Source organism: Octodon degus, unplaced genomic scaffold (assembly GCF_000260255.1).
Source record: "Octodon degus isolate 3935 unplaced genomic scaffold, OctDeg1.0 scaffold00221, whole genome shotgun sequence".
Classification (NCBI taxonomy): domain Eukaryota; kingdom Metazoa; phylum Chordata; class Mammalia; order Rodentia; family Octodontidae; genus Octodon; species Octodon degus.
The window spans coordinates 176785-190439 of NW_004524797.1; the positions used below are offsets into that span (position 1 = coordinate 176785).

The 13655-nt window shown below is 50.6% G+C and overlaps 1 protein-coding gene across 1 annotated transcript in view; it reads left to right on the forward strand.

Moving 5' to 3' along the window:
• The window catches only part of Ccdc180 (coiled-coil domain containing 180), a 67193-nt gene continuing 53538 nt past the window's right edge, over window positions 1-13655 (forward strand). The window contains exons 1-11 of the mRNA XM_023705483.1: window positions 1-223; window positions 345-409; window positions 598-703; window positions 2145-2335; window positions 6266-6354; window positions 7779-7888; window positions 8832-8960; window positions 9043-9153; window positions 9277-9372; window positions 11508-11671; window positions 12982-13101. Coding sequence (XP_023561251.1) covers window positions 635-703; window positions 2145-2335; window positions 6266-6354; window positions 7779-7888; window positions 8832-8960; window positions 9043-9153; window positions 9277-9372; window positions 11508-11671; window positions 12982-13101 — 1079 coding nt within the window. The 5' untranslated portion in view covers window positions 1-223; window positions 345-409; window positions 598-634. The remainder of the gene's footprint in view (window positions 224-344; window positions 410-597; window positions 704-2144; window positions 2336-6265; window positions 6355-7778; window positions 7889-8831; window positions 8961-9042; window positions 9154-9276; window positions 9373-11507; window positions 11672-12981; window positions 13102-13655) is intronic.

The window sequence follows — 13655 nt, forward strand, 5'->3', positions numbered from 1 at the left end:
GTGCTTTCTGTAGGTGAGAGGTTGGCGGGTCTGGGGCAGAGCCTATCCCCAAACTTCCTGACCCGGGGTCACCCGGGGGCTGCCGAAGCTGCGTGAGGGGTCTGAAAAGGAGAACGGGAGGAGCCAGCTGTGTCTTCTCCGCAGACAGCTGGGCGCCTCCTGAGCGTGCCCAAAATCAGTCTCTTCCTTTGCCTTCCCTGCACTTCCTGGAGGGTGGGACGAGGTACTAAACTCAAGATCGGCTGCGGTTCCAATCCCATCTAATAATTTTGGGTTAACTTGTCTCAGAAGATCTTGGTAAGGCCAAGCACAAACATAATCCTGCATTTTTTGTGTCCCCAAAGTCCCTGTCGGATTTGCGCCTGAGCAACAGGGAGAGCAGCCTTCTCGTGTTCGCGGCCAGCCTGAGGTTTGTTTGTTTCTCGGCTTTTCCTCGGGCCCTCCCTTCTGCGTTTGCTTTAGAATTAAAACTCCAGTGCCACCGCCACACCGGGTCCCGCCCGCCCCGAGGTAGCCTCATCTCTCTTGGGCAGATGCTGGTTCCCAGACCGGGTGGGAATTGAGCCCCGACCCGCCAGCGCGTAACCAGGACAACAGCTTCCTTCTAGGGGCTTCCGGCCAGGCCAGCGCCAAGATGTCGTCGGTGGGGAAGGCAACCCAGGTTCCCAAGGGCAAAGTCTACCACCAGATCTTCCAGGCTCAGGTAGGGCCTACCTGCCCACGACCCCTTTTCTCTAGGTAGGCATTCGCCCTGTACCCACAAACTCCCCTCTGCTCCCTCCAAACCTTCCTCCCTATTCAGGCGTTCCTGCCTGGCAATCTAACAAAATAAGGACTTTGAAAATACTTTGACTTAAAAATAACTCTGATTATAAGTCAAGTTTTTACAGTGTACTAACAGGGAATTAGAAAACTTGAGTTGAAATTTTCAGTTTGAATTGAAACTCAATTTAAATTACAGTACTCAGAAACGTTCTGAATTAACCTTTCAGCACCTTGGGTCGTTTTCTCATGCATTAAAGCTGTTCAATTATTTAAAACTGGATTTCATTCTGTGCTAGTGTTTTGAAATCTGCTTTTTCTCCCAGCAGACACACTGCCTTGTCAGTGGGTGTTCACAAGTGCTGGCTCCTTGGACCTGGGACACCCCCTCATTAAAGTGATGCCCCTTGATTGCGGTCTGTGTTGCAATGGCCTTGACCTCTCTGACAGACCAAACTAGACTGTTAAGAAACCCACCGCCTTCCTTTGAAGATCTTTATTGCTTCTTTAAATAGGAGTCTTACTTCTAATTTGAGCCCTAAATAATGCTTTCTGTAAAATCTTTGGAAATTATAAAAACCAAAGGAACAACTAAATTACTCACACAACCCTGTTCCCTATAAGCAGCATGCCATTCATAACGCTTGGCACACCTCCTCCCGGGGCTTTTTCTGTGCATCATAAATATTAAAATTTATACTGCTAATTGACATGTGTATCATCTCATAAGCATTTCCTGATGTCATGAAAATGTATTTGTAGGTTTCATCTTTAACAAGCATCCAACAGCTTGTTAAAATTTATTCAACCAACCCACTATTATTGGATAATTCTATTTTTTTTCTTTTGTATTTTAGGGAAGGGTCTATAGGGTGTTCAGGGTCTCACTACTAGATCAGACTTGTAGTGATCTGCCTATTTACAGCCTTGTAAGACCTGGGATTATAGGCACGCACCACCAGGCCCAATTTCATTTGCCGACTCAGGGTGCCACAGGAGCAGAGGCCGGCATGGCAGGCCCAGGGATCAAACACCTGGCCCCTGCATCTGTTTGTAGGCACTATAATCCCCTGAGCTATTTGGTTGGCCTTTGACAATTCTATTTTTAAAAATTCCTTGTAATTATAAAAAAAAAAAAAAAAGACTAAGATGAGCATCTTAATCCTTATTTAAATTTCTCAAAACATGCCTTCCTTCCATTAGCTAGATAAAGGTTAAGGGAGGAAGAGAGTCCTCCTGGAAGAGGGGTAAGGTTGGAGGTGTCCCTGAAAGGTGCCTTGTTGGTGACTGCTCCCCAAGTGTTCTAAGAGGCACAGCCAGCGTGAGGGTCCTAGCGAGTCTGTAGCTCTAACTACTTGCATCCCACTCTCCCACGAATTCAGGTGCAGTTGGTGCACTCCTTGGCAGCCACCCGGAAGCGTGCTATGGAGCATCCTGTGGCCCCAAAGAGTGGCAGGCCACCTGTGATGAAGAAGGTGGAGATTCCCATAGGGGAGATGATGACCCCTCGGCAGCAGAAGTGGATACACAGCCTCCCCAATGACTGGGTGACAGAAAAACCTGTTCTGTTAAGGTTGGTCCTGCCATCAGCCCCTCCCAACCCCCACACACTGTGGGAACTTCAGAATCTTCAAAGACCTAGGATGCCAGTAGGAATGAGGTCTCAAGTATGTCCCCTGAAGAGGGAAGTAGTAACACCTACTTCAAAAGATCACTGGCTCTTCTCTCTTTCCCCAAGTAGTTACTGAGTTTGTGCCTAGGAACAGGCTCTGGGTAAGAGGATCCTGACTCGAGGACTCTATAAAGGTGAGAGTCAGCGTGCAGAAAGCTGAGGCCCAGTGTAGCAGTAATAAACAAGCACTACCCCCCAAAGTGGGAGAACATTGAGTCAGATCAAGAAAATGCTCTGAGAAAGGGCCTCAGCTTGGACCAGAGGATGAGGAAGGGAAGGGTGAGGCAAGGCTCTGAGGCTGGGCTTGGCCCACCCCTGAGGGCTAACAGGCAGTGGGCCTGGAGAAAGAGAGCAGGGTTGAAGCCGGGACACACTTTGCAGGCCTCAGTCCGTGTTTGGGAATTTATTCAAGTGAGTAGCTGATTTGCATAGCTAAGGTCCCTTGGGTCACTGTGCAGAGTGTAGGACTGGGGCCTCAAGAAGGATCAGGGAGTCCAGAGAGGCCACTGCTGTGGTCAGCCTTGCAATCTCAGTGGTGCAGGCAGGCTCATGGTGAGTTGGATGGCTGGAGAGGTTCTCTGGGGGTCCTTTGTCTCTGGCCTGCTGGCTGGGTGTGCAGCAGCTGCACTGCTCCCTGAGACAAGAACAGCTGGCATAGGGCAGTGAGAACAGGCATTTGTTGCGATCATCCGCATTCAGAAGTAAATTTGAGATTCCTAAGTATTCCTGCTCACTGACACCTCAGAGAGAAAAGGAAAGTAGAAGAAAAGAGGTTAACACCTCTCTCTCAGCTTCCTGGGAGAATACAGTGAGAGCCGTATTTTCCTTAGTCTCCCGAAGCTCAATCTCAGTACAAGCTATAGACTCCCCTTGGTCGGCCAGGGGCTTGGAGACAAGAATTTAGGCCTCCTCTACCTGCCTGTGTTGTCCTTCTCACTCTCCGTGGGACTAGGACAGATCCTATACTGGGTTCAGCTCTCTACCCTGACTCACTGTTCCCAGGGGAACCTCCTCTGAGGCTTCTGACTCTCAGCACCTTTACTCTGAGATCAGCACATCCCCTACCCCACTGCAGCCAAGTTGAGGCGCGCCTTTCCCAGCTCTTGTGCCCAGCCAAATGCCCTGGAGAGGTACAGAGGCATGAGCAGCTGGGCCTGCCCGAGACCCAGGATGTCTTCCAGGAGGCAGATGTGGCAGCCTAACCGAGTCCAGCTCCCACAAGTTCCCAAGCCCACTCTCCGTTCTCATCCAGGGCTGGGGCCTCTTGATGTCCTCGTGTTTCCTGGGGCTCTCTTCTTACCCAGGGTTCAGCCTGGGGTCGCCCTCTCCCCTAAGTCCAGATGCAGCATCAGTCAGGAGCTCTTGATGCCCGTGGCCCTTGTCATGGAAGGCCCTGGCCTTGTGCTGTGCTAGCTTCCTGGGACAGACAGACAAGCCCAGCTCTGTCCTGGACAGAATCAGAGTACAGCTCCCTATGGCCTGGGCAGAAACAGTGACATGTTTGTAACCTGCCAAAATGCCTAGGGTTGCTAACTTCACATCCAGAACCTCTCTGTCTTTTCAGGCCTGTCCCCTGTTCCTGAAAAGTGTTCCCCTCCCTTCTCTGTCCACAGCCTCTCCTTCCTTTGCTTTCTTCCCAGCCAGCTCAGCCCCAGTGGTTGGGTCACCAATGGACCTTTCTCAGTCCCCAATCTTCTCCCTGCCCACGAGAGCCCCCAACCTCCCACCTAAGCCAGAGAAGATAGACAAAACCCAGATGCAGCAGCCCACGCTCACCTGGACCTCTAAGTAGCCAGCCTGGAGGCTCCAAGCAGCTCTCCCAGCCTGCTACTTTCCCCCAGGTCCTCTTTCCCTACCGGTCTCCACCCAGGAGTGCCCTATTTACACAGACAGGAGGTCACAAGTGGACCTCCCACCCACCTGGGCAACCCTATAGACCTTCAGGACCTGGGGAAGAGTCAGGTGCAGTCTTAGCTTCCCTGCATCATCTCCAGTCCTCTGCCTCTCCCTCTACAGGGAGCCCTTCTCAAACATCAACCCCAGGGCTCTCGCCTACCTGAGGCCTCTTCTCAGCACATAGCCTCTCCTTTCCAGAAAGAAGAGCGTATCTGGGTCACTGCTCCCTGCCTCCCTACATTGCCCTGTCTCTGTCTCCCTAAGCTTCCCTTGAGGCCATTTTGTTGTGTCCAGAGCAGCATTCTCCATTCCCAGGGAAAGGGACAGTAGAAGGAAGGAGAAATAAAAACAAGAGTCAGAATATGGAAAGCTGAAGTCAAGTGTAGCCCTCTCTCTGGATGGGAGGAAAGGGACTGCTCAACCACTCCAGCATGTTTGTTTATATATTAGACAAGTAGGTGTCACGTGACACCCACTGCCTAGCAACCTGTTTGCAAGGCAGCCTCAGGGTGCTCACATCCTCCTCAGAGCTGGAGCAGCTTGCTCACCTGGCTTGCCAGGGACACTCTGTTCTCAGGACCAGCCTTGCTCCAGCCCATGTAAACGACTGATCTCCAGCCTCAGCCGTTCCCCACCCTGAGTGTTGTGGATGAGCCTGTGCCTGACCCAGTGCTCCTCATCCCTGGGCCATCCAACTCTTTCCCACCCCAGCCACTCCTGCAGAGGTCACCTTGGACCTCCTGTCAACTCTCCTCCTGCGTGGACTTTTGGCTGCCATTCCCTCCTCCAAATCTCCAGGCCCCTGGCTTCCTTTCCCACACACCTTCCTGGGTGTTCTTGCTTTTCTTTCTCTGTTTCCTTTGTGGGATAACACTCCAGCCATTAGGACCAGCATCCTCTAGATAGCTACAGGGCCAGACTACGTTGAATGGCAGTGACAGGGTCAGATGTTTCATCTTCCTCAGACCTCAAGAAAATGCTTGAAATTTTGGCCAGTGAATGCTAGTTCTCTGCCTATTTACGCAGGCTGGGCTCCTGGGAAACCAGCCCAAGGTGAGAGGTAGATCCCCACTAGTATTAGCGAAGTCCCCAAGTCCCAGGGGCAGGTGGCTGAGAAGCCAGAGCTGACAGTAGCACTCATTGTCCTGGGGGCTCCTAAGGGGCTCCTATGGGCCAGGGCACTGGGACTAACAAGGCCTGAAATACCCCTCTGCAGGGTTGTAGGGGCCCTTATCAACTACAGCCCAGCCTGAAGTCTTCCTGGCCTACAGTGAGGATTCAAAGAAATGCCTGGAAAGTGCTGGACACATGGGGCCCTCAAGGAATATAGTGTCACAGAAAACAGGGATTTCTGTAGTGCTTGTCTGTACATGATGCTTTCATGGATTTAATTCCAAAGCTAATGTCACACCCACCCCCTTGGTCCTCCCTGTTGAGACATTCGTCCTGAGATCCCAGCTTTCTTCTCCCAGACACAAGCCCCATAGGCCTTGCTGTCACGTGGTCTTGGAGTCTTGGGTCTTGGAATCTGGGCTTTCTTTGGACTGTAGCTCCTCTATGTTCCCTTCTCCTTGAAAAATAGGGCTACTGAAGGGACGAGTGAGGATACATGCTGAGAGCTTTATTGGGCTGCTCACAACCCTGATAATCCTCAGGCTCCTGTGTAGAAATGGTTCACGCCAACACCACATCTGGTTTACCACCAGAGCTGAAGCAGGCTCCCATCTCCAGCCTGCAGCATCTTCTGGCAAAGGACATCCAGGCAGTGTTTGTTGGGAAACTGGGCACTGCCATGCAGATCTCTAGAATCAGGCTGCGCCAGAGCCATTGCCACTGCCTGCTGTCCCCCTGAAGGCTCCCCAGTATTCCAGAGCTGCACTCTTGGGGGGTGGATCTGGGGCCAGGGCTTACTTTTCTCTTCTGCTTGCATCTCAGGGAAAGGGAAAAAGCCAAAAGGGAAAAGGCACAAGAGAGTGAGAACCAGATCGCTGCCCGAGAAGTACGGGGCCTCATGGACACCATTGGTGAGCTTCGGTCCAGCCTGGAGCACAGGTCTGTGCTGGGTAGGAGAGAGCCCTGGCCGGATGTCCCCTGGAGTTCCTCCAGCGCAGGCCCTGAAGCTCAGACTGGGCTGTTCTGCTCAGCCCCTGAGAAGGCATTCTTCCCTCAGCATCTCCCTTGAGGATTCTCCCCTGGGCCGGAAGCTGGACAGGCACTGGGCAGCGAACTGAACAGGGGTCCTTCCTAGGAAAAGCAGCTGGCAAAAGGATATTGCTAGCTTTCCTTGATTTCACAGTGGCATTACTCAATCCACACTTTCTTTCTTCCTATGATATTGTCTTAGTTTAACTTTACTCCTTATGAACTCCATTTGTCTTTATGATTTAAAAAGTTAAAAAATTAAAGGAGAAAAACGAAGCAGAAAGTAAAGCCACCCTTCTGTAAGAGCGTCTCTTCTCTAAAGAGAGCCCGCTAACCCCATTAACCCACATGGCATCTAGGTTCCCTGATGGATGCAGGATGTGGTGGAACATGGGTGGGAATGCAGGCCATTGGGCCAGGGGTCCGAGTCCAAGTCCCTGCTCAGCCACAGACTTTGTTCCTCAACTCTGGTGCCTGAATTTCCCCACTCGTAGCCTGAGGCAAGTGATAGTGCTACTCCCGGCCTCGTCCTGAGCAGTAACGGAGCAGAACAACACCCGCTGGGCTAAGCACTCTATGGGTGTTGCTTATTATTTCTACAAAGGGTTCCCGATTTATGATGGTTCAACTTACAATATTTCAGCTTCACAATGGTGCCAAAGTATACCCATGCCACATTCTGATTTCCCTTTTTTTCAGTATAGTTTTTAATAAATTACATGATAGCAAACACTTTACTGAAAAATAGGTTTTATGTTAGATAATTTTGCATTGCTGTAGGCTAAAGTAGAATAAGCTAAGTTATATTTGGTAGTCAGATATATTAAATGCATCCTCAACTTATAATATTCCTGATTTACAGTAGGCTTGTCAAGGCCTAATGCTGTTGTAATTTGGAAAGCATCTGAATATGTATTTGCAGCTTTAAAACTTTTTTTAAAAGACATAAATTTTATAATTTCATAGATGGCATTTGGAAATTCCCAGTATTTCTGTATTGTTTGTTATTTTGGGAATCCTAGGGAATCAAACCAGGGCCTCATGCATGCTAGGCAAGCGTGGTACCACTGAGCTACAGCCCCCAGCTCGTCAGTATTTAACAGTGTGCTGGAGACCGTCCTCCCTGAGCACTTAGGCATCACCTACAGCCTTTCTTCCTCGAGCTTCTGCTCTCCTGGCCTGGCTGTGGTGTCAACCTGAGGTCACACCTGGCGTGCAGCTGCTCCCAGCCTCCAGCCTGGGTTCTGCCTGTCCTGGGTACACTGCCCTCTCTTGAAGCCTCACCACCTCTGTTGTCACCCCACAGTGCCTGAAAGGACGAGCACCGTCATCCTTGAAAGGCAAGAAAACCAAAAGAAGAGGAGCTACGAGCGTGCGCTGGAGAGCTTTCGTGAGGAGATCGCACAGATTGGGATGGTGTGGCTCAGCCCCCTCTTCCCTCTTGCTGTAGCCTTCTTGAGGCAGCTTTGTCATTGCACTCGGCTTCCTTTCTTCTGCTGCTCAGCAGAGAGGTCCTCAGGCCTCACCAAGACAGAGTTGATGTGGGTGGATTCATAGCAGCCATGTTTAGTGGCTGGTTACCATGCTTGTGTGAGCACAGTCCCCCTTAACTCTTGCAAAGCCTGCTAAGTCAGGGTCTGCTCCTGCATTTTACTTGAGGCTCAGAAGATCATGCCTGCCTAGGGAGGTAAGGGGCCAAGCTGGAACTGCACCCCAGTTTGGTGCCCTTTGGCCTCCTGCTCAGGCTTGCTAATGCAGGGCTGACTGAAGAGCCCCAGATGAATTTTCTAAACAAGGCCAGCCTTTTCCCTTCCAAATCTTCTCTGAATCCTGTCTTCCCAAGTCTTTTCTGATTTTGGTTGCCCTGACTCAAAGCTTAAATGCTGCCCTGCCCTAGCCCTGTCCCCAGCCTGAAGCACCAACAACAGATTCATGTCCCATGTCCCTCAGTAGGTCCCAACTAAATGCCACCTCTATTATCACCCATGGGTTCTCTGGCTCTGGGCCTCTGTTTCCTCATTCTAAATAAACTGGAGATTCTTCTTTACTTAGTGTTTGTTGAGTGCCAACCTCAGGCCAGCCCTGAGGTCAGCACCTCCTTTGCCCGACAAAAACAAGAGCACCTCCTTTGCCCTGTGGCAAGAACCCACAAGAGTGAGGAAGGAGAGGTCATCCCTGGCCCAGTGCCTCATGGGCAGTATGGGGCTGCTGTCCTCCAGGCATGGGTTAATTAGCAATCCTTAGATCTAGGCCATGATGAGTATTTCTGAGAGAGGACCATGCCTGGCACTTGCCCATATAGGGAGAGCACCCTCCTTCCTGGGCATGTTGCTGCCATCACCCTCCTGGCCTGTTGCAGGAAATGGAGCCTCTCATCTTGGACACAGGGGAGCTGTTTTTAAAAAAGCTGTCTGAGTTTGATGAAGCTATTGACAACCTTTTCAAAAAAGTGGAAAATGACACCAGTCTTGAGGACTACACCATTCAAGTAGGGGTTTATTTCATGGCCCGCCCTGCTCTCCCCATCCTAGCTCTAGTAGTTCCCAGTCTGATCCAGCTCCTCTACACAGACCCTGTTGGAGCTATGGGATAAGGTGGCCAATATGTTCCTGGTCCAGAAGCAGGAGATTAAGGAACTGGATGACCGGTTACTCTCAATAGAGTTCTCCCGAACAGATAAGGTGAGTTGGCAACCAGTGGGCTCCTGGGTGACTTTCACTTGCAGGATTGATGGATATGCTCCTGCCTTCCATTAGTGGCCCAGCAAGTGAGAGTCACTAACCGTAGTACCTTGTCCCCTTTAGCTAAAGAGTGTGTTGAAGAAATATGTGGAAATCATAGAGAAAACAGCTTACCTCTTACAGCCCGATGTGTACAGGCTGATAAATAAAGAAGCCATGGTGAGTGATCTGCTTGGGTGGGTTTCAGCCTACAGCAAAAGTAGCAGGACCCCAGGACTCCCCAAGCCTGGGCCTTAGAAATGCCAGGTTTCTCATCTGTAACATTTCTAAGTAATTCCAGTGGGCCGTGTAAGTTGGCACGTAAGTCTTTGTAAGTGTAAGCATTTTCAATACAAATTTTTGTGAACAGGGTCCAGGAGTTCGATCCCCGGGCCTGCTGTGCCAGCCCCATCCCCAGGGAGTGCTGAGATGGTAATTGAGACTGGGCGTGGTGGCGCACACCTATAATCCCAGCTCTTGGAAGGCTGTAAACAAGCGGATTGCTACGAGTCCAATCTAGGAGTGAAACCCTGAACACCCTGTAGACCCTTCCCTAAAATACAAAAAGAAAGAAAGAAATCTTTGTGAAGTGTGTTTCACATTTCTGTGCCACTTTCAAATGAGCCCAGCTAACATGGTGCTGTGGTTCTGAGCACTGATGATCCCTCGAGCGGGGGCTCAGATACTGCGTGCAATGCTGTAAATGCTACACTGGAGTTACCGTCTTGGGGCTTTGTGGTCTCAGGGGTCTCTAGTCTGGAAAGCAATGCTTCACCTGCTCTGTCTGGATTTTCTACTTGTTCTTCATCTCCGGTGGCTCCCAGTGTCTGCTGCTGAACCACACCCACCTCTTGGTGCTACCTCCTCCCCCCAGGCTCCCCCAGGCGCTGTCCTCAGCACTTTAAAGCGACAGATTCCTGGTTGTTCATGATGTTGCTAGAGCCAGAGCAAAGGCTGACTCCCTCAGCTCCATGAAAGTACTCTGAGGTGCTCACAGGCACAGTTTGCTCTCAAGAGTTTCCTGGTCCTCTCTCTGCAAAGCTCAGCTGGCCAAATAGCAGCTGCCTGGCAGCACAGCCCGCTTAAGGGAGCGCAGTACTTGGAATCACAGCAGGGCCTGGCCCATGACTGTAAAGTGATGCCCGGGACATCACAGGCACAGAGGGAAACAGGTCTCTCTCTGCACTGCCCAGAATGACTCAGGCCTTGTGCCTAAAACCCCTGTCCATAACACAGGGGTGACAGTACTTACTGCCAAAACTTGTTACTTGATGGTAACAGAGACTCCAAGATACATGACTGTCCTAGACTTTGGATATTGTCTCCATGAGAGTCGGTGTCCACAGGGTCCAGGTTATGCTTCAGTATTTCACTGTCATGTGCTTATGTCTCTCTGGGTTCCTGGTATTTTTTTTTTTTTTTTTTTGCGGAACCGGGGATTGAACTCAGATCCTTGCTTTTGCCAGTCAAGCACTTATCCTACTGAGCCATCTCCCCTATGTCTCTCATTAGAACAAGTAGCACTTGCTCCTTGCTTGGTACACCTTTATCATTTGGTTTCTGAGCACTGATGATCCCACAAGCTACAGAGTCCCTTTGCTGTAAATAGCTGAGGCCCTGGATGATGAGGAAATACTTGTGGATGTCTCCTGCTACCAAGTCCAAGCTTCGGGCTACCCTGAGAAGCAGGGCTGGGCTTTCTCCTGCTGAGCCTGGCGGGACTCTCACTTCTCTAGAGATTTTGGGAAATGCGTGGAGGCATTTGAGGCTCTTCTGGACTCTCACTTAAAAAGGACAGTGATATAAAGGGGCAGAACAGTGCTACTCAGTAAAGGATTGTCCTCTGTCCCATTTCTAGGGTACTCAGGTAAGGCCACTAGGAGAGACCCTGAAGAATGTTCTGGCCTCTGTAGCCACTGGGTCTCTGTCCTCAAAGTGACAACATGTGGCTGGCCCCTGGTGCACAAGCACTCTGGTTTTAGAACAAATTTGTAAAACATAAAGAACACTTAGAGCGCACTAAAGTGCCTAGGCTCTTCCACTTTCTGTACTGAATGATACAGTGGGAGCTTAGAGCTGCGTTGAGGCTCATGCAGTCAGGGGTATGGTTCAGTCTTCAAGGAAGCTGCTCATCACTGTTCACACTGCGTTCTCCTGTGCGGGCCCCTTGGGACTCCTCAGGCCCTACCGCCACTCCTCTCAGCCCTAGCCTGCTGCTGTCCTGGCTCTCCAGCCTCACTTGCCTGTCTCTAACTGTGCCTTGTCATATCTTGAGAGCACTGCTTCATCTAGACCCTGTCTGCCCATGACCATAGATCATTAACCATGCCCTACTGGGCAATCGGCGGGCCATCGCCCAGCTATACGTCAACCTGATGGAGGCCACCCTGCAGATGGAGCTCGACAGCCGCCACCGCTGGCAGGGCCTGGAGGATTCCTGGAAGGTCCTCAAGAAAGAGTTGCTGCTACAGAGTTTCAGGTCAGCAGTGCCAGCACCACCACAGCCCTCCCCCAGCCCCGGGGCCACACAGGTTAAAGACTGCACTGCCTTTTCTGTCAGTTCTTAGCATGTTTCTCTTTTTCTTTCTAAAGCTAGAAATAAAGATATCAAGAAAAAAATAGAACTCACCACCACCCCCTCCCTTCAAGGAGAATCGTGGCTAACATTTCAGCAGGCTATTTTCCCTCAGGTCTTTCTAGGCCCATACAATCCGTGCAGTTTTATATGAACATTATTTCATGAGCATTCTTTGAAGTACAAACTATTGGGAAAACATTCATCTGATTTGCTGTAGAATTTGTAGTCTTCCTTGTTGCTGGTAACCCGGGAGAGCTGGGCCCAGGGGAACAGAAGTCTTTCGGGTTGATAGCCCCCACCCTTCAAAGCAGCTTCCCCATGGGAGGCAGGGGGAAGATGAGCCTATCTCTGCCCTTCCCTCACCAAGTGGCATTTTTGCTGTAGATGAATGAAAAGTGTGCTGAGGCCTGGTTGCCCCTTGCCTTCCTGTGTGACTGATCAAGTCCTTAACGTTCAGAGCCTGCATTCCTGGATGACACTCAGAGACCTGCAATAGGGTTCTAAAGAACTGAAGGAATTTTTTTTTTTTTTTCTCCTTGAATGCCTTCAGGGCACTTTGGCATGGCTGGAGTGTTGTGGGGATTGAACTACAGCAAACTGAGGCTCCCAGCATTGTGTAAGCAGCCACTTAAAGAACTGAGCTAGGGCTGGGCCCCCTGCAATAGGGTTCTAGTGGCGTGCCAGTGAGGCGCTGTATGCAAAGCCCTATCAGGATATAGGGCTGGGAGGTTGTTATAAGTGCCAATAAATGGCATGGTGATGGCTGGCTTTTATCTGGACTTTTCCTTTGAGCCAGGCACAGTGGGTGGTAAGGGTTCTGCTTGTGCGTCCTCACAAGTGCTCTTGTTAACTCCATTTAGCAGAAACAGAGAGTGAGCCTCAGAGTGGGGGAGGGACTTCCATAAGGTCACAGAACAGGCAGGGAGCCTGAGGATCCCCGCTGGGTCCGAGCCTACTGGTCCTGCACTGTTTCTGCTGTGGCTGCTCTGATAGTCCACTGTTTCTTCCCTACTGGTTCTCCTGTCATCACCTCAACTATCTTCCTCAGGGTCTCAGAGGGGAGGCTGAGGCTAAGTAGGTTGGGATATCCTCCTCTCCTGGATATCCTTTAGCAAGGGCAGGGAAGGCAAAGCTCTGAACATTCTTGCTGTGGATCTCCTTGCATCTCGCTCCTGTTCTCTCCTCTCTTTTCCCATGTAACTGGTCACCAGTGAGTTCATGGCCAGTGAGAGGATCCAGTCTCCTCCAGCTGTACAGAAGGAGATAGAGGAAATGCTGAAGACCCAGCATGCCCTGCAGCAGAAGCGTCAGGCTCATCTTCTCACCATCTGGTATGGGTGCCTTTGAGGGCCTAGTGGGGAGGCTGTGTAGCCTTCGGCCTTTCCCATAGGTGTACTCCAGAACAGTTCATCTACTTTTTCTCTCTCCTGGGCTGCCTACCTGGACACCTATTCTCAGGCATCTAAGTCTCCATGATGAGAAAGAACATGGTTCCCTTGGCTGTGGAAAGAAACCTGGTGTGGCCAAGCCACAGAATGAGACAGGAGATGATAGCAGGGAGGAGTGGGCAGGGACCAGGGCATACAGGCCTTGTGGACCAGGGCCAGGGATTGGCCATTGTCCTGAGGCAGGTTGGAAGCAGGGGCCAGAGGAGCCAGCCACTGGAGGTCAGCAGGTAGGGGAGGAAGCTGCTGCCATCCTACAGTGGGCCTGTTATAGGCTATGAACATTTCTCTTAGAAATGATTTTATTTTCTAAGGAACAATTTTGTTAATATTAAATGAGGCGTGTTTTTGTGAGGCATATTTTCAACACCAGATGTTTAGCAGTTCTTCTTCTTCTTGTTCTTCTTCTTGTTCTTCTTGTTCTTCTTCTTGTTCTTCTT